The 21349-nt window shown below is 45.4% G+C and overlaps 1 protein-coding gene across 1 annotated transcript in view; it reads left to right on the top strand.

Moving 5' to 3' along the window:
• The window catches only part of LOC311149076 (ephrin type-B receptor 1-like), a 229608-nt gene that overhangs the window by 54384 nt on the left and 153875 nt on the right, over positions 1–21349 (top strand). Inside the window, exon 2 of the mRNA XM_084186184.1 lies at positions 1550–1614. Coding sequence (XP_084042310.1) covers positions 1550–1614 — 65 coding nt within the window. The remainder of the gene's footprint in view (positions 1–1549; positions 1615–21349) is intronic.

The following is a 21349-nucleotide window of genomic DNA, read 5'->3' on the forward strand; positions in this document are numbered from 1 at the left end:
CCTCCCAGGACCACACTTTGCCCACCTGGGCCATCGCCAGCCTCTCCATCTCCTTTCCTGGCGCTTCCTCCCATGTCCAGTCTGCCTGCTCCTGGACACGCTGCTTGGTCCTTTTACGGTGGGTTTTTCTGTCACGATCGTCGTAGGAGTGAGTAGACCAAGGCGCAGCGTGTGAAACAAACATGACTTTATTTAATTAAAGTATCAAACAAAACACGACTCGTGAAGTCCACGGTTAACAATACCGACACGGAACAAAAACCCACAACACCCAAGGGAAAACATACAGTTTAAATATGGCTCCCAGTCAGAGACAACCCACAACAGCTGACACTCGTTGCCTCTGATTGGGAGCCACTCTGGCCAACATAGAATACACAACCTAGAACACCCAACATAGAAAATGAACACATAGAATGAACACACCCTGGCTCAACATATAGAGTCCCAGAGCCAGGGTGTGACACTGTGTTAGTTGTTTTTGTGTTTGAACCCCTCTGCCTTCGAGCCAGGTGTGGCTGTTGGCATGCACCAGTGTTTGCATACTTGCTGATGCATTATCACGAATGTGATCCATATTTCCCGGTACATCAATATTTAATGCACTCCTCCGTAGAAATCCCCCACCAATAACCTATTGATCAGTCCCAGGCTGAATATACTTTTAGACTGTGTGAAAACAAACACAGAGGGGCAGGAAAACAACATTATGTATTTTCCCAGGGCAACACTTTGAATTGATGTCCACAGAGAATGGTTTGTTATATACTGTACTGTATTTACTACACCTACACACTTATCCCAAACAAGTGTAAGAAAACTTTGGAGCTGTGAGCATATTTTACCTTCCTGAAGGTCATGCAATACTTTTGGTTTTGGCAAGTATTTTCTTCTTTCCATCTCTTTTTATTTGTGATAATATATCTCCCTCTTCCCCTCCAAGAATGTCATGGCCTCTTTTCAGAACCAGTCTATTACTGAAGAAGTGGAGAGTGGTGATAGCTCATACTGTGTCTCTCAGAGTCAGAGTTTGACAGTAGTGAAATTTAATGAAATGTATAGAGTAGGCTGTCTGATCTGTCTGATTCTGTCTGGCCCATTGGTTAAAGGGCTGATACACTTCCAGTAATGAGATATTTAAGATCTAGCTCATATCAATGGTTTACAATGGACTGAGAAGTAAGAATGGTCTTACACAAAGTAATGGAGTGAGGTGTTTTACTGGAACAGGTGTTTGCATTACATTGGTAGTAGCAGAAATGTATATTCAATCTCTCTCTCTCTCTCTCTCTCTCTCTCTCTCTCTCTCTCGCTCTCGCTCTCGCTCTCTCTCTCTCTCTCTCTCTCTCTCTCTCTCTCTCTCTCTCTCTCTCTCTCTCTCTCTCTCTCTCTCTCTCTCTCTCTCTCTCTCTCTCTCTCTATTCATCTCTCTCTCTCTCTCTCTATCTCTCTCTCTCTCTCTCTCTCTCTCTCTCTCTCTCTCTCTCTCTCTCTCTCTCTCTCTCTCTCTCTCTCTCTCACTCTCTCTCTCTCTCTCTCTCTCCTACAGAGACAGTGATGGACACGCGGACGGCCACAGCAGAGCTGGGTTGGCTAGCATATCCTGCCTCTGGGGTAAGAGCACTCCACTTCATCTAGACCGATATCCTAAAACTCAGAAGTCAGATGACATGTCAATCAATCTCAGTCATGTTACATTATGACCTCCTTTAAATATGGAATCTGCAGTAGGGGAAACAGCGCCACTGTCCGCCCCACCGCTGTTGATATTGTTTTTGTTTTGTTGACGAAGCGGAGGTGAAGAGAGAAAATTGCAGTGCATATTCTGCTGTTCTATCGCGTGTGCAATAATGTCAGAGAAATTATTTGTTGTTTGCATTAACTTCTTTGCTGTTGTAATATCGCAAACGGACCTGGCAGTTTCACCATTAAGGATTCCAGCTTTAAACACTAATTTGCCATTATACTTTTCCCACACTATAAAATACCATTAGGAAAATAAACCCAGTTGCAACTGTCAACCATCCTCCTGTCCTGTCCAGTCCTTGGCACCTTAGACACCTCTCCAGCCGGTCCGCCTCCTTACACCCCCAATTAGCTCTTGGACACAGTATCTCAAAAACCCTCCGTGGTAGAGTGTACACTGTAAAAATAGAAAGTCTCAAAACACCATGATTGTGTAACGAAACCATGAAAAGTAGTGCACCTAATCTGAGATCTGGTGTTTGGAGGGTGTTTGAATGTAAACTTAATGTAAGTGTTTTAATACACAGAATTCGTTTTAAAACAGAAATGAAGTACTCTGAAACACCCAAAGTGGTTCTTCAACTTGAATATTAGTGTTTTATAAAACTGCATTATGTAATTTTTTGGGCGACCTCACCAAATTCACATAGAAATGTAATATAGATCTCTCATTCTTATTGAAAGCAAGTCTAAGAAGCAGTAGATCTGTTCTTTGTGCACTATTTCTATGCTTCCCGGTCTTATGTTTAGTTTTTTCTTCTTTTACTTTCGGTTTTGTACACCAGCTTCTAACAGCTGAAAATACAATGTTTTAGGTTATGTAAAGTATATTTCACAGCGGTTTAGATGGTACAACAATTCTCTACACTATAGTTGCTTATTTTGTCACCTAAACTGAATTTCGGCAAACTATTAGAATTCAAGCAACCAGGAAATGCCGGAGCGATATCCTGCATAGTGCATCTTTAAGAAAGTATTGTGAAAACACCTTCGGGGTTTCAGTCCATGTAAAAGGCAGCATCAAAATACAAAACTGTTCTCTCATACAATCAATGGTTAAGAAATGCAAATGGTTTATAGCCTAAATATTGATTGATGATACGGGCCTATGCAGAATATTTTTTGTGGAATTCCACCTTTATTTTTTCAATGCTTTATTTAGACAGATTAGAAACAGGAGAGGCAATAAGATGGTACATTTTGTTGGAAATGTACCTACTCAACCACACAGCCACACTGTAAGAAATTATTCTGGGGTTAATTGAAATTGACAATATATATATATATATATATATATATATATATATATATATATATATATATATATATATATATACAGTGGGGAGAACAAGTATTTGATACACTGCCGATTTTGCAGGTTTTCCTACTTACAAAGTATGTAGAGGTCTGTAATTTGTATCATAGGTACACTTCAACTGTGAGAGACGGAATCTAAAACAAAAATCCAGAAAATCACATTGTATGATTTTTAAGTAATTAATTTGCATTTAATTGCATGACATAAGTATTTGATACATCAGAAAAGCATAACTTAATATTTGGTAGAGAAACCTTTGTTTGCTATTACAGAGATCATACGTTTCCTGTAGGTCTTGACCAGGTTTGCACACACTGCAGCAGGGATTTTGGCCCACTCCTCCATACAGACCTTCTCCAGATCCTTCAGGTTTCAGGGCTGTCGCTGGGCAATATCAATCAATCAATCAATTTTATTTTATATAGCCCTTCTTACATCAGCTAATATCTCGAAGTGCTGTACAGAAACCCAGCCTAAAACCCCAAACAGCTAGTAATGCAGGTGTAGAAGCACGGTGGCTAGGAAAAACTCCCTAGAAAGGCGAAAACCTAGGAAGAAACCTAGAGAGGAACCAGGCTATGAGGGGTGGCCAGTCCTCTTCTGGCTGTGCCGGGTGGAGATTATAACAGAACCATGCCAAGATGTTCAAAAATGTTCATAAGTGACAAGCATGGTCAAATAATAATCAGGAATAAATCTCAGTTGGCTTTTCATAGCCGATCATTAAGAGTTGAAAACAGCAGGTCTGGGACAGGTAGGGGTTCCATAACCGCAGGCAGAACAGTTTAAACTGGAATAGCAGCAAGGCCAGGCGGACTGGGGACAGCAAGGAGTCACCACGGCCGGTAGTCCCGACGTATGGTCCTAGGGCTCAGGTCTCTCAGTTGGCTTTTCATAGCCGATCATTAAGAGTTGAAAACAGCAGGTCTGGGACAGGTAGGGGTTTTGTAGCCGCAGGCAGAACAGTTGAAACTGGAATACAGACTTTCAGCTCCCTCCAAAGATTTTCTATTGGGTTCAGGTCTGGAGACTGGCTAGGCCACTCCAGGACCTTGAGATGCTTCTTACGGAGCCACTCCTTAGTTGCCCTGGCTGTGTGTTTCGGGTCGTTGTCATGCTGGAAGACCAAGCCACGACCCATCTTCAATGCTCTTACTGAGGGAAGGAGGTTGTTGGCCAAGATCTCGCGATACATGGCCCCATCCATCCTTCCCTCAATACGGTGCAGTCGTCCTGTCCCCTTTACAAAAAAGCATCCCCAAAGAATGATGTTTCCACCTCCATGCTTCACGGTTGGGATGGTGTTCTTGTGGTTGTACTCATCCTTCTTCTTCCTCCAAACACGGCGAATGGGGTTTAGACCAAAAAGCTCTATTTTTGTCTCATCAGACCACATGACCTTCTCCCATTCCTCCTCTGGATCATCCAGATGGTCATTGGCAAACTTCAGACGGGCCTGGACATGCCCTGGCTTGAGCAGGGGGACCTTGCAACAGTTGTTGCCTTCTCACCAAGCTGCTTGCCTATTGTCCTGTAGCCTATCCCAGCATTGTGCAGGTCTACAATTTTATCCCTGATGTCCTTACACAGCTCTCTGGTCTTGGCCATTGTGGAGAGGTTGGAGTCTGTTTGATTGAGTGTGTGGACAGGTGTCTTTTATACAGGTAATGAGTTCAAACAGGTGCAGTTAATACAGGTAATGAGTGGAGAACAGGAGGGCTTCTTAAAGAAAATCTAACAGGTCTGTGAGAGCCGGAATTCTTACTGGTTGGTAGGTGATCAAATACTTATGTCATGCAATAAAATGCAAATGAATTACTTAAAAATAATACAATGTGATGTTCTAGATTTTTGTTTTAGATTCCGTCTCTCACAGTTGAAGTGTACCTATGATAAAAATTACAGACCTCTACATGCTTTGTAAGTAGGAAAACCTGCAAAATCGGCAGTGTATCAAATACTTGTTCTCCCCACTGTATATATATATATATATATATATATATATATATATATATATATATATATATATATAGATATATATATATATAGATATATATATATATATATATATATATATAGATATATATATATATATATATACAGTGGGGAAAAAAAGTATTTAGTCAGCCACGAATTGTGCAAGTTCTCCCACTTAAAAAGATGAGAGAGGCCTGTAATTTTCATCATAGGTACACGTCAACTATGACAGACAAAATGAGGAAAAAAAATCCAGAAAATCACATTGTAGGATTTTTAATGAATTTATTTGCAAACTATGGTGGAAAATAAGTATTTGGTCAATAACAAAAGTTTCTCAATACTTTGTTTTATACCCTTTGTTGGCAATTACACAGGTCAAACGTTTTCTGTAAGTCTTCACAAGGTTTTCACACACTGTTGCTGGTATTTTGGCCCATTCCTCCATGCAGATCTCCTCTAGAGCAGTGATGTTTTGGAGCTGTCGCTGGGCAACATGGACTTTCAACTCCCTCCAAAGATTTTCTATGGGGTTGAGATCTGGAGACTGGCTAGGCCACTCCAGGACCTTGAAATGCTTCTTACGAATCCACTCCTTCGTTGCCCGGGCAGTGTGTTTGGGATCATTGTCATGCTGAAAGACCAAGCCACGTTTAATCTTCAATGCCCTTGCTGATGGAAGGAGGTTTTCACTCAAAATCTCACGATACATGGCCCCATTCATTCTTTCCTTTACACGGATCAGTCGTCCTGGTCTCTTTGCAGAAAAACAGCCCCAAAGCAGGATGTTTCCACCCCCATGCTTCACAGTAGGTATGGTGTTCTTTGGATGCAACTCTGCATTCTTTGTCCTCCAAACACGACGAGTTGAGTTTTTACCAAAAAGTTCTATTTTGGTTTCATCTGACCATATGACATTCTCCCAATCCTCTTCTGGATCATCCAAATGCACTCTAGCAAACTTCAGACGGGCCTGGACATGTACTGGCTTAAGCAGGGGGACACGTCTGGCACTGCAGGATTTGAGTCCCTGGCGGCATAGTGTGTTACTGATGGTAGGCTTTGTTACTTTGGTCCCAGCTCTCTGCAGGTCATTCACTAGGTCCCCCCGTGTGGTTCTGGGATTTCTGCTCACCGTTCTTGTGATCATTTTGACCCCACGGGGTGAGATCTTGCGTGGAGCCCCAGATCGAGGGAGATTATCAGTGGTTGTATGTCTTCCATTTCCTAATAATTGCTCCCACAGTTGATTTCTTCAAACCAAGCTGCTTACCTATTGCAGATTCAGTCTTCCCAGCCTGGTGCAGGTCTACAATTTTGTTTCTGGTGTCCTTTGACAGCTCTTTGGTCTTGGCCATAGTGGAGTTTGGAGTGTGACTGTTTGAGGTTGTGGACAGGTGTCTTTTATACTGATAACAAGTTCAAACAGGTGCCATTAATACAGGTAACGAGTGGAGGACAGAGGAGCCTCTTAAAGAAGAAGTTACAGGTCTGTGAGAGCCAGAAATCTTGCTTGTTTGTAGGTGACCAAATACTTATTTTCCACCATAATTTTCAAATAAATTCATTAAAAATCCTACAATGTGATTTTCTGGAGAAAAAAAATTCTCAATTTGTCTGTCATAGTTGACGTGTACCTATAATGAAAATTACAGGCCTCTCTCATCTTTTTAAGTGGGAGAACTTGCACAATTGGTGGCTGACTAAATACTTTTTTCCCCCACTGTATATAGATATATATATATATATACACACATATATATATACTTTATAAAAATGAATGCAAGTCATGCAAAGCCGTAACGCACCTGTCATTTCAGAACTGTCTCAATAAAGTGTCAAAATACCCCCAAAATATATTAAATTAAATTAAATGTATGCAAGTCGTTTCAATGATTTGTTAATTTCATTTTAGCAAAATAATATATTAATAAATCCAACTTAATATGTTAATCATAATGTAAGTATCATTCATGAGGATAACCAACGAGAGAGAAATTGTAGTGATTTAACTCATTGGTGTCACGATCGTCATAAGGAATAGACCAAGGCGCAGCGTGATGAACGAACATGTTTAACTTTATTATCTTTAGTGATAATAGAACACAATCAACAAAACAAGAAACGACTCGTGAAGTCCACGGTAACAATGGCCGAACACGGAACAAGAACCCACAAACACAAAGGGAAAATAGACAGTATAAATATGGCTCCCAATCAGAGACAACCAACGACAGCTGACACTCGTTGCCTCTGATTGGGAGTCACTCTAGCCAACATAGAAATAAACACACCAGAATTACCAACATAGAAATAAACACATAGAATGAACACACCCTGGCTCAACATATAGAGTCCCAGAGCCAGGGTGTGACAGTACCCCCCCCCCCTAAAGGCGCGGACTGCGACCGCGCCTCAACTTGAAACAAAACAGGGGAGGGCTGGGCGGGCATACCTCCTCGGCGGCGGTTCTGGCTCCGGCCTTGACCACCACCCTCCAATACACCCCCCATAGCGCCCCTGGTCCAGTCTGGGCCCGCCGGCTGGAGCTGAACTGGACTTAGCAGGAGCGGTTAGCTTCAGCTCCATAGTGGAGCAGTTGACCGGTACCTTACCAGGCACCGGTGACCCAGGCACGGGTTGTGCTGGACTGACGACGCGCACCCCTGGCTTGGTGCGTGGAGGAGGAACGGGCCTTACCAGGCTGAAGACGCTCACCCCTGGCTTGGTGCGTGGAGGAGGAACGGGCCTTACCAGGCTGACGACTCGCACCCCTGGCTTGGTGCGTGGAGGAGGGACGGGCCTTACCAGGCTGACGACTCGCACCCCTGGCTTGGTGCGTGGAGGAGGAATGGGCCTTACCAGGCTGACGAGTCGCACCCCTGGCTTAGTGCGTGGAGGAGGAACGGGCCTTACCAGGCTGACGTCTCGCACCCCTGGCTTAGTGCGAGTGGCAGGAACAGGCCGGGCCGGGCTGGCGACGCGCACCGTAGACTTGGTGCGAGTGGCAGGAACAGGCCGGGCCGGGCTGGCGACGCGCACCGTAGACTTGGTGCGAGTGGCAGGAACAGGCCGGGCCGGGCTGGCGACGCGCACCGTATACTTGGTGTGAGTGGCAGGAACAGGCCGGGCCGGGCTGGCGACGCGCATCGTAGACTTGGTGCGAGTGGCAGGAACAGGCCGGGCCGGGCTGGCGACGCGCACCGTAGACTTGGTGCGAGTGGCAGGAACAGGCCGGGCCGGGCTGGCGACGCGCACCGTATACTTGGTGCGAGTGGCAGGAACAGACCGGGCCGGGCTGGCGACACGCACCGTAGACTTGGTGCGAGTGGCAGGAACAGGCCGGGCCGGGCTGGCGACGCGCACCGTATACTTGGTGCGAGTGGCAGGAACAGGCCGGGCCGGGCTGGCGACGCGCACCGTAGACTTGGTGCGTGGAGCAGGGACAGACCGGGCTGGGCTGTCGACGCACACCGTAGGCTTGGTGCGTGGAGCAGGGACTGGCCGGACTGGGCTGGCGACGCACACCGTAGGCTTGGTGCGTGGAGCAGGGACAGGCCGAACCGGGCTGTGGAGACGGATAGGAGACCTGGAGTGAAGAGCGGCCACAACCCGTCCTGGCTGAATGCCTACCCTCACACACTCTGTGTGAGGCATCCGCACAGGACGTACAGGGCGGTGTATCCGTAACCTGGTGGCCTTCTGAATCCGCCCCTTTTTTGCCTCCGTCAGCCCCGTCGTCCATGCCGTGTGCCCCCCCTAAAAAATTTCTGGGGTTGCCTCTCGCCTGTCCGACGTTGACCCGTTTGGCGCCGCTGCTCCTCTCTACGGCGCGCCTCCACCGTCTCTTCTCCCGGCGCTTCCTCCCATGTCCAGCCCAAGAGCTGCCCCTGGACACGCTGCTTGGTCGTTGTATGGTGGGTTCTTCTGTCACGATCGTCGTAATGAACAGACCAAGGCGCAGCGTGATGAACGAACATGTTTAACTTTATTATCTTTAGTGATAATAGAACACAATCAACAAAACAAGAAACGACTCGTGAAGTCCACGATAACAATGACCGAACACGGAACAAGAACCCACAAACACAAAGGGAAAATAGACAGTATAAATATGGCTCCCAATCAGAGACAACCAACGACAGCTGACACTCGTTGCCTCTGATTGGGAGTCACTCTAGCCAACATAGAAATAAACACACCAGAATTACCAACATAGAAATAAACACATAGAATGAACACACCCTGGCTCAACATATAGAGTCCCAGAGCCAGGGTGTGACAATTGGAAGTCTTTGGTTTTCATCACCTTGCATTTCCTATCTTGCCAAGTGACTCTGTTTTTAGAGGATTGTGGATAATCACAAATAAATGATTCTGTCACACATTGTATGCATGTTTGAAGAAAGAAAAGTATACTTCAATATTAGTATTAAGCTTGTTGTGCCATGAGGTGTAATCTATAATGATGAACGGATATCAAAACCGTCAGGCAAATTGACATTCAATGAGGACAGCACCCATTCCCACGTCCATGATTGTCAATGGAAGAGGCATGTGTAGAATCTTCAATTCTCGCAGCCAGTTAGTGCTGGTTGTTTCAACACTGTGCTTGATGATGCCTGCCAAAATGGTATAAATGGCAAACAATCAAATACAGAAAACAATGTTAAACATTAAGACACTTCAGAAGAAGAGATCTAATTCTGCACTAGACAGGATTGGTGTTTAGAAGCTTTAGTGAGAGGAAACAACGCCAAAAGAGAAGGTATCAAATTCTGCCCTAAACAGGGCTCGAAACACCAAAATAGTGTTTTCAATATTTTCTGTTAGTGCTCCCAGTCCCTGGCAAGGTGATGCACAACACTTGATTAAGTAGTGTTATAACACACCATGTAATGTTTCAAAATATCTCAGGATGATGTGTTTCAATACTGTTTCAATACACTTTTGGTGTTACAAAGCACTTCATTTTAACAGTGTATTGTTTATGATGCCACTGAAGGACGCAATATAAAGGACTGTAGTTACACACATTGGTTATAATTTGGTGCTTAGTCTAGGCCAGGGGTGCCCATCAAGTCGATCGTGAGATGATTATACATCTACTAAAATTCAACCACACAAATCAATGCCTATAATCTCTTTCTGTTTAAACATTTGACAGTCCTCCATTCATAGCAATGTCTGAAAAGTCACGTGATTTACATAAAATATGACCATTCCCTGCCCACTTATTGACATATGCATAGTTAGTGCAGTCAGATTCCGTCAGATGCCAAGTCAAGGTCACGGTGATGCCAGGCAGGTAGATAGCTAACTTTGTAGCCAGATTCAATCTTAAGTTGTTCTTAAATTGTGTGGTCGACAGCAGCAATAATGAGTGAAGGGAAGGATACAAAAAAACAGAAAACGTATCATTTCCACAAGGAATGGGAGGAGGATTATTTTTTTGTCATGTCAAACTCAAAATGTGTGTGCCTCATCTGCCATAATAGCATCGCTATCCCAAAGGTAACATAGAACAACATTGAAAGGACATACAAAAGGGCAGTTGGAATTTGTTGGCAAACTCCATAAAAGTTTGAAAGATATCTTCGCCCCTTGTATGTCCTTTCAGTGGCAAAATGGCAAGTAGTTCCTCCTTTGTACTCATGTTGTCAAATCCCATTCTGATGAAAATACATACAGTGGGGAGAACAAGTATTTGATACACTGCCGATTTTGCAGGTTTTTCTACTTACAAAGCATGTAGAGGTCTGTAATTTTTATCATAGGTACACTTCAACTGTGAGAGACGGAATCTAAAACAAAAATCTAGAAAATCACATTGTATGATTTTTAAGTAATTCATTTGCATTTTATTGCATGACGTAAGTATTTGATCACCTACCAACCAGTAAGAATTCCGGCTCTCACAGACCTGTTAGTTTTTCTTTAAGAAGCCCTCCTGTTCTCCACTCATTACCTGTATTAACTGCACCTGTTTGAACTCGTTACCTGTATAAAAGACACCTGTCCACACACTCAATCAAACATACTCCAACCTCTCCACAATGGCCAAGACCAGAGAGCTGTGTAAGGACATCAGGGATAAAATTGTAGACCTGCACAAGGCTGGGATGGGCTACAGGACAATAGGCAAGCAGCTTGGTGAGAAGGCAACAACTGTTGGCGCAATTATTAGAAAATGGAAGAAGTTCAAGATGAGGGTCAATCACCTCGGTCTGGGGCTCCATGCAAGATCTCACCTCGTGGGGCATCAATGATCATGAGGAAGGTGAGGGATCAGCCCAGAACTACACGGCAGGACCTGGTCAATGACCTGAAGAGAGCTGGGACCACAGTCTCAAAGAAAACCATTAGTAACACACTATGCCGTCATGGATTAAAATCCTGCAGCGTACGCAAGGTCCCCCTGCTCAAGCCAGCGCATGTCCAGGCCCGTCTGAAGTTTGCCAATGACGATCTGGATGATCCAGAGGAGGAATGGGAGAAGGTCATGTGGTCTGATGAGACAAAAATTGAGCTTTTTGGTCTAAACTCCACTCGCCGTGTTTGGAGGAAGAAGAAGGATGAGTACAACCACAAGAACACCATCCCAACCGTGAAGCATGGAGGTGGAAACATAATTCTTTGGGGATGCTTTTCTGCAAAGGGGACAGGACGACTGCACCGTATTGAGGGGAGGATGGATAGGGCCATGTATCGCGAGATCTTGGCCAACAACCTCCTTCCCTCAGTAAGAGCATTGAAGATGGGTCGTGGCTGGGTCTTCCAGCATGACAACGACCCGAAACACACAGCCAAGGCAACTAAGGAGTGGCTCCGTAAGAAGCATCTCAAGGTCCTGGAGTGGCCTAGCCAGTTTCCAGACCTGAACCCAATAGAAAATCTTTGGAGGGAGCTGAAAGTCCGTATTGCCCAGCGACAGCCCCTAAACCTGAAGGATCTGGGGAAGGTCTGTATGGAGGAGTGGGCCAAAATCCCTGCTGCAGTGTGTGAAAACCTGGTCAAGACCTACGGGAAACGTATGATCTCTGTAATTGCAAACAAAGGTTTCTGTACCAAATATTAAGTTCTGCTTTTCTGATGTATCAAATACTTATGTCATGCAATAAAATGCAAATTAATTACTTAAAAATCATACAATGTGATTTTCTGGATTTTTGTTTTAGATTCCGTCTCTCACAGTTGAAGTGTACCTATGATAAAAATTACAGACCTCTACATGCTTTGTAATTAGGAAAACCTGCTAAATCGGCAGTGTATCAAATACTTGTTCTCCCCACTGTATATGTGCTTTCCGTTTGGCACAGACATTAATGTGGAAGTCATTGCCTCCAAAATGGGATCACCTTTTCAGTTGGACACAACTATAGCAGAAACTGAAATTCTCACCCTTCAAAATAACATTCAGCTGAAATCCAGGGCAACCTCTGAGATGAAGGAAGAGTTCTGGGAGCTGCTGCTAGAGGGGAAGCATCCCAACATAAGAAGATGTGCTCTCAACTTATCAGTCCTTTTTGGATCAATCTACCTCTGTGAGTCTGCATTTTCTCACATGAAGATAATAAAGTCCAAGTACAGATCTACTATGACTGATGACCACCTTGAGGCCTGCATGAGACTTGCAACAAGCTGATACAGCCCTGACTGTGAAAAACGACTTGCCTCCACCCAATGCCAAAAGTCACACTAAGGTAGGAAATGAAATTAGTTGCACTTATTTGTGGAAAACATGTTATTGGTCCACATTATAATTGAGGATCAAATAGGTATCATAGCGGCAGGTCCATACTCAGTGGTGTGTTGCGTTTCATACATTTTGTTGGTTGGTTCAGATTTAGAGACTGGTAGATCTCATCAGGCTGGTAAATGAAAAAGTAGAGCTCACGTCAAAGAAGGTTGGGCACACCTGGTCTATGCTATATGTAATTCTTCTCATTTAAATTGTTACAAAAGCCACAAACAATGTCATTAAATCCCTGTTAAGAATTAAACACCGTTAGGCCTAGTTATTCTTTCCTTGGTAAAGGAAAGTTGCACTCAGTTGCACTGAGTACACAACAGCGGGCCAGCGCAGAGCTCAGAGCTACCTCATTGAAGATGCTATCGGAGGAGACGATGACCCACTGGCATGGTGGAGAGGAAATGAAAGTCGCTTTCCACTCATGGCCAACGTTGTCTGAAAATACCTGTGCATCTGTGCAACAAGCACTCCGTCTGAACGCGTTTTCAGTACAGCAGGCAATATTGTCACTCCACTCCGAAGTCTTCTAAAACCAGAAAATGTGAATATGCTTATGTTCCTTGCCAGAAACCTTTAGGTAGGCCTAAGACATGGTAAAAACCAACTAGACCTAATTGTTCCTTATTGCACTTTTTTATTCCAATTTAAATGAAGCCTATATTAAAATCCAGATACAAATTTTCCAAAGACATAGCTATAGGATAGGCTAAATTATTCTGTCAAGCCTTGAAAGACTTATTTGCACTATTTGGCTATTTCCGTAATTATTTTTTGTTTGCCACTGTATCTCAAAAAGTGGTAGTGTATAGTTGAGGATGCCACACCCTGCTGAAAAAAAACTGCAGAGACCAGCATAGGCTGGTCATACTGGTGACCAGCCGTCACTGTGTTTTTGCTGGTGACCAGCCTTCGCTGTGTTTTTGCTGGTGACCAGCCTTCGTTGTGTTTGCTGGTGACTAGCCTTCACTGTGTTTTTTGCTGGTGACCAGCCTTCGCTGTAGTTTGGACACTGGTGACCAGCCTTGGCTTGAGCCACACAAATCAAATCAAATCAAATTGTATTTGCCGCATGTGCCGAATACAACAGGTGTAGACATTACAGTGAAATGCTTACTTACAGGCCCTTAACCAACAATGCAAAGTAAAACAAATAAAGAAAAGTGTTAAGCAAAAAAAATTAAAGCAAATAACTAAAGAGCAGCAGTAAAATAAAATAACAGTAGGGAGGCTATATACAGGGGGTACCGGTGCAAAGTCAATGTGCGGGGTCACCGGCTAGTCGAGGAAATTTAGGTAATATGTACATGTGGGTAGAGTTAACATTTGGGTTATGATCAGTTTATGGCTACTTCCCATATCTTGAGTTTGAGACCACGGTAGTCGAGCATACTTTTATAGAGTAAACTAGCTAGTAATCGGTCTGCAATATTGCGACACTGCTTGCATCCGCCTGCCTGTTACAAAGGGGCCCGGTTAACAATATGTAACATTTATAACGCTATTCCCTCCCTTCATCTATTGCACAATTACAGTTCCATCAAACATATTTATTACTAACCCTTCTTCTACATGTGGTTCCATGGGTATTACAGTCTGCCATCGAACATCAATAATAAGACATGTAGCCTATAGGATATTATAGCTAGCCTACCTCAAAACAGATGTTAGCCACTGCTCCATGATCTACCACCAACCACTCGACTTTAATCTTCTTTATTTTAATGGATTACAATACAGTATTTTTAAGTTTAGGTGGCTAATGAGTACCAAGATGTTTTATCTCTACATTTCCTTCATAACATTAGTTGGGAAATTATTTTTCTAGGAGATAGCTAAAGTAGTTTACATGTTTCATCTAGCTAAGCTACCTAGCTTGAAGACATGGTAACAGTGTGTGGTAAACAACTAGCTATCTATGAAGTTGATATAGTGTACTTCAGTCCAATCAAAGTTACTGGGCATAAGACGTTGATTTTTTCCGTAGTCAATGACAATGAGCCTTCTTGGGCGGGCACTTCTACTGTAAATCAATGGAGCACTGAAGAGGGGCTTTTGCTCTCCCAGCAGGTGCTGCGGTGACATAGTGTCCCCATGAGTGATGGCACCCTAAGCCAATCACACGCAACAAGAGATGATCAAAGACACCTACGCTCTGTACTTTCTCTGTCTGCCCCTCCACCACAGAAAGCACAGAGCGAGGCTACAACAGCTGCATTTTGAAGCTGCCTTACTCAACAAAAATGTACCAAAACAACAATACAATGGGAATGGGACCACGTATGTTTCATTAGATCAAGCAATTTTTTAAATAAAATAAAATTGTTTGCTAACTGATATGATATATTGTTGTGACATGAAATAACAGAATTGCATGCTCCTGGATATTGGTGGGGCTCTGCCCCACCTGCCCCACGTGAAACATCACCAATGTTTGTTTCCTATATTTCTCAACTCCTCATTCATAGGCGGTGGCTGGTAGCTTGGTTTTGAGCTGTAGTTTTCTTAGCCATGTTAAGTGAGGAGAGAGAATGTGCATCCCCTGTGTCTCATGCAATCAGTAGAAATAATGAATTGCACTGTCATTGTGTGTACCCCAAGGGTATACTTTAGTTTGAGCACACTTAGATTCCAATTTCAAGCTTGCCAAAAGATTAATTAAAACACTTAGATCTCGCTCTGAACAATTAAGTTCTACTTATGTGCTACAATAAGTGAAACATTAAACACCAGAATTGGTCAAATCCAGAGGAGGAAAATAAATGCCAGAGGTCCTTATTTGCATGAACAGTTGTAAGAGCTTTAACGTGCAATTTTCTTTACACTCAAAATTAGATTCTGTTGATTATATGTGCATGCCATTAAGATGAATTAAAATTCACAAGACAATGCCATATTCAGATTGACAGATTGACATTGATAGTGATTTAAATAGCATTTCCAAATTATAATAAGTCTCATACTTGATCGATTCACTCTTGATGATTGTAGAAACTGATTACGATTTTTTTTATATAGATAAAAAGTAATTTAAACTCGTGTATTTTACAAAATGGAAAATTAATACTTTTCTGCAAAATGAGGCACATTTAGGCCCTTAGGGTTTGGTGTTTATGGGAATGTAATTAGTGAGATTAATTGAAATGAATATAGATTATATGCAGCAGTAGTTTAATCTATTTTACAGATGTATGATCTGAATTTGAACCCGTTTGCTACTGCAGCAACAGCAGCAACAGGAAATGTGAAAATAATTAATGAAATGTTTTGTAAGGGTTGATACATTTTTCGTAAGGGAAAAATCAAGTTAGAAATGTCTAATTGAAAAATACAAACTTCAGAAACATTTTAAAACACCAAATATACTACAATTTTAAATGTCCTGCATTGCAGGAACATTCTCCTGCAACATAGTGATCAAATTGAGATCCTACATCTGTAATTGGGTGTGGTTTCAGACTGCCGTATGTCAATGAGTCATTCGTAAATAATATCTTTGACATCATGATGACACAGTGTTTTGAAATGGTCCCTCTCTCATTTTCATCAGGTACCCTGAGTAAAACCAGTGTTTTTCTATAGTCTCCTACTCATATGGATACTGAGTCACTATCAACAACAGAGGGAGATGAGGAGATAGCAAGGGTTTCAAAATTGTAGGTGATAAAGTGAAGAACAGTGATGTTTCCTCCTTCAGATAAATTGAGCGTGTGGTGAAATACAGGCATGACCCAGAGCTAGGTGCTCTGTTAGATTAAACGTTTAGTGGGTCAGAGAGAAACAATGAATCGAGAAGATTGAGCTGGGCACTCGTGTGTTGGTGTGTATGGGATGTACAGAGATTTGGGTGATTGTGAGAAAGAAGTGGAAACAGAGGAGACCGCCTGTTGAGTGCTTGTATCCCTCCACCATCCCTCCATCCTCTGATCCACAGGGAGGACTCGCTATGGAGTCAGAGTTTATCCCTCGCTCACAATCCCACCACACTCCTCTACACCTAGGCCTTCTCATGTGGCCGCTTAGGTCACTCGTTTTGCCTCTAACTGAATGCCTCGATGCCTGTCTGCCTGCTTTATATAGCAAACCACGCCCACGTGACTCATTGTCTGTAGGAGCTAACCTTTTTCTAACTGAAAACCCTCCCACCAGCAATTACTGTTCTTTACATATTTTCCAGAAAAGCTGGCCCACTAGCAACGTGTGGGAAAGGAAAAACACAGGTTTTCAACTGCCTTTTGTTCGTGGTAGAGTCTTTGTGTGTGTGTGTGTGTGTGTGTTTGTGTGTCACTCATACAGTTGGAGTCGGAAGTTTACATACACCTTAGCCAAATACATTTAAACTCAGTTTTTCACAATTCCTGACATTTAATCCTAGTAAAAAATCCCTGTCTTAGGTCAGTTAGGATCACCACTTTATTTTAAGAATGTGAAAAGTCAGAATAATAGGGAGAATGTGTCAACGGCGACGTGTATGCGGTGAGCGAAGTCAAGCGCAGGACACAGAGCTACTGGCAGACGTACTTTACTAGTCAGTAAAGAACATGCAAAACAAAACCTCCTAACAGGGAGGAAAACAAATACACGCATACGACCACAGCAATGCCGACCTAACGAGACACAAAACAATAACACACAATTACCAAACGAGAGACATGGGTAAATATAGGGACTACAATCAAACATAATAGCATACAGGTGTAACCACTCAAGACAGAACAAGACAAACACCGAAACATCGATCGGCAGCAGCTAGTACTCCGGGGACGACGAACGCCGAATTCTGCCCGAACAAGGAGGAGGAGCAGCCTCGGCAGAATCCGTGACAGTACCCCCCCCTTGACGCGCGGCTCCAGCCGTGCGCCGACCCCGGCCTCGGGAATGGCCAGAAGCACGCGGAGCAGGGCGAGTTGGATGACTCCGGTGGAAATCCGTCAACAGGGAGGGATCTAGGATGTCCCTCCTAGGGACCCAGCACTATTCCTCCGGACCGTACCCCTCCCACTCCACGAGATACTGCAGACCCCCCATCCGACGCCTCGAATCCACGATAGAACGGACTGAGAACGCCGGAGCCCCTTCGATGTCTAGTGGGGGCGGAGGAGCCTCTCGTATCTCATTCTCCTGGAGTGGACCAGCTACAACCGGCCTGAGGAGAGACACATGGAACGAGGGGTTAATGCGGTAATTTATGGGCAGTTGTAACCTAGAACATACCTCGTTCAATCTCCTCAGGACTTTAAATGGCTCCACAAACCGCCGACCCAGCTTCCGGCAGGGCAGGCGAAGGGGCAGGTTTCGGGTCGAGAGCCAGACCCGATCTCCAGGTGCATAAACCGGACCCTCACTGCGGTGGCGATCGGCGCTCGCCTTTTGCCTACTGATAGCCCGCTGCAGATGGACATGCGCAGCGTTCCATGTTTCCTCCGAGCGCCGAAACCACTCATCCACCGCAGGAGCCTCGATCTGGCTCTGATGCCAGGGTGCCAGGACCGGCTGATAACCCAACACACACTGAAAAGGCGTAAGATTAGTGGAGGAGTGGCGAAGTGAGTTTTGGGCTATCTCTGCCCAGGGGATATAACCCGACCACTCCTCCTGCCGGTCCTGGCAATAGGACCTCAGAAACCTACCCACATCCTGGTTTACTCTCTCCACCTGCCCATTACTCTCAGGGTGAAAACCCGAGGTAAGGCTAATCGAGACCCCCAAACGTTCCATAAACGCCCTCCAGACTCTAGAGGTGAACTGGGGACCCCGATCAGACACTATATAATCAGGCACCCCGTAGTGCCGGAAGACGTGAGTAAACAAGGCGTAGGCCGTTTGTAGGGCTGTAGGGAGACCTGGCATCGGAATGAGACGGCAGGCCTTAGAAAACCGATCCACAACGACCAAGATCGTGGTATTCCCCTGGGAGGGGGGAAGGTCCGTGACAAAATCCACCGATAGGTGAGACCACGGCCGTTGTGGAACGGGTAGAGGTTGTAACTTCCCTCTGGGCAGGTGTCTAGGCGCCTTACACTGAGCGCACACCGAGCAGGAAGAAACGTAAACCCTCACGTCCTTAGCCAAGGTGGGCCACCAGTACTTCCCGCTAAGGCAGTGCACCATTCGACCAATACCCGGATGACCAGAGGAGGGTGACGTGTGAGCCCAATATATCAGTCGATCACGGACCTCGAGCGGCACGTACTTCCGCCCCTCTGGACACTCTGGGGGAGTAGGGTCGGTACGTAACGCCCGCTCGATCTCCGCATCGACCTCCCACACCACTGGTGCCACTAGACAAGACTCCGGAAGTATGGGAGTGGGCTCAATGGACCTCTCCTCTGTGTCATATCGCCGGGACAGGGCGTCTGCCTTAGCGTTCTGTGACCCTGGTATATACGTGAGCTTAAATACGAACCGGGCAAGAAACATGGCCCACCTAGCCTGACGAGGGTTCAGTCTCCTCGCTGCCCGGATGTACTCCAGGTTACGATGGTCAGTCAGAATGAGGAAAGGATGTTTAGCCCCCTCAAGCCAATGCCTCCACACCTTCAGGGCTTGAACCACCGCTAGCAGCTCCCTGTCCCCCACGTCATAATTGCGTTCCGCCGGACTGAGCTTCTTGGAATAAAAAGCACAGGGGCAGAGTTTTGGAGGCGTGCCCGAGCGTTGAGACAGTACAGCACCGATCCCCGCCTCGGACGCATCCACCTCAACTTGGAAACCCAAAGAGGGGTCCGGATGTGCCAGCACCGGAACCGAGGTGAACAGGTCCTTCAGATGTCTAAACGCCCTGTCCGCCTCAGCCGACCACTGCAAACGCACCGGGCCCCCCTTTAGCAGGGAGGTGATGGGAGCTGCTACCTGTCCAAAACCCCGGATAAACCTCCGGTAGTAATTGGCAAAACCCAAAAACCGCTGCACCTCCTTAACCGTGGTGGGAGTCTGCCAATTACGCACGGCTGAAACGCGGTCAATCTCCATCTCCACCCCTGACGCGGACAACCGATGTCCCAGGAAGGAGATGGACTCCTGGAAAAACAGGCATTTCTCCGCCTTCACATACATGTCATGCTCCAACAGTCTACCCAGCACCCGACGCACCAGGGACACATGCTCGGCTCGTGTAGCGGAGTATATTAGAATGTCATCAATATACACCACTACACCCTGTCCATGCAAATCCCGGAAAATCTCGTCCACAAAGGATTGGAAGACTGAAGGAGCATTCATTAAACCGTATGGCATGACGAGATACTCATAGTGACCCGAGGTGGTACTAAATGCTGTTTTCCATTCATCTCCCTCCCTAATGCGCACCAGGTTGTAAGCGCTCCTGAGATCCAATTTTGTGAAGAATCGCGCCCCGTGTAATGACTCCGTCATACTCGCAATCAGAGGGAGAGGATAGCTGTATTTAAAAGTAAACTGGTTGAGACCACGGTAATCAATACACGGGCGCAAACCCCCATCCTTCTTCTTCACAAAAAAGAAACTCGAAGACGCAGGGGAAGTGGACGGCCGTATGTATCCCTGTCCCAGAGATTCGGTGACGTATGTCTCCATAGCTGCCGTCTCCTCCTGAGACAGAGGATACACATGACTACGAGGAAGTGCAGCGCCTGCCTGGAGGTCTATCGCAAAATCCCCCTGTCTATGAGGTGGTAATTGAGTCGCCTTCTTCTTACAGAAGACGAGTGCCAAATCTGCATACTCAGGAGGAATGTGCATTGCGGGCATTTGGTTCGGACTTTCCACCGTCGTTGCCCCTACGGAAACCTATACACCGCCCGACACACTGATCAGACCATCCCTTGAGAGCCCTCTGTTGCCATGAAATGTTGGGGTCATGAGATATTAACCAGGGAAGCCCCAACACCATGGGAAACGCAGGAGAGTCAATCAAATACAACTGTATAATCTCCTCATGACCCCCCTGCGTCTTCATCTTAAGTGGCGCTGTGACCTCCCTAATCAATCCCGACCCCAAAGGGCGGCTGTCTAGGGCATGGATGGGGAAGGGCACATCAACTGGTATAAGGGGAATCCCTAACTTATACGAGAAACAGCGATCGATAAAATTCCCAGCTGCGCCTGAATCGACTAGCGCCTTATGCTGGGAGTGAGGAGAAACCTAGGGAAACACAACTTTAATACACATATGTACAACAGAGAGCTCTGGGTGAGTTGGGTGCTTACTCACCTGGAATGACTCATCAGTGCGTGGCCTGCTGCCTCGATCCCTAGGAGACCCTCCCCAGCACCGAACCGCAGTGTGTCCTCTGCGGCCACAGTTGGTGCAGGGGACGGCCTCTCTCCTGGTCTCTCTCAAGCTCGGCTCGGAGGTGCTGGGGGATGGAATGGACGGCCCCAACTCCGGACGTCCGCGGGTAGCCAACAGGGTATCTAGACGAATCGACATGTCCACCAGCTGATCGAAACTTAGGTTGGTGTCCCTGCAGGCCAACTCTTGGCGAACGTCCTCCCTTAGGCTGCACCTGTAGTGGTCGATGAGGGCCCTCTCATTCCATCCCGCATTGGCAGCCAGAGTCCGGAAGTCCAGTGCGAAC

This window comes from Coregonus lavaretus (assembly GCF_964263955.1).
Source record: "Coregonus lavaretus genome assembly, chromosome: 21".
NCBI lineage: Eukaryota > Metazoa > Chordata > Actinopteri > Salmoniformes > Salmonidae > Coregonus > Coregonus lavaretus.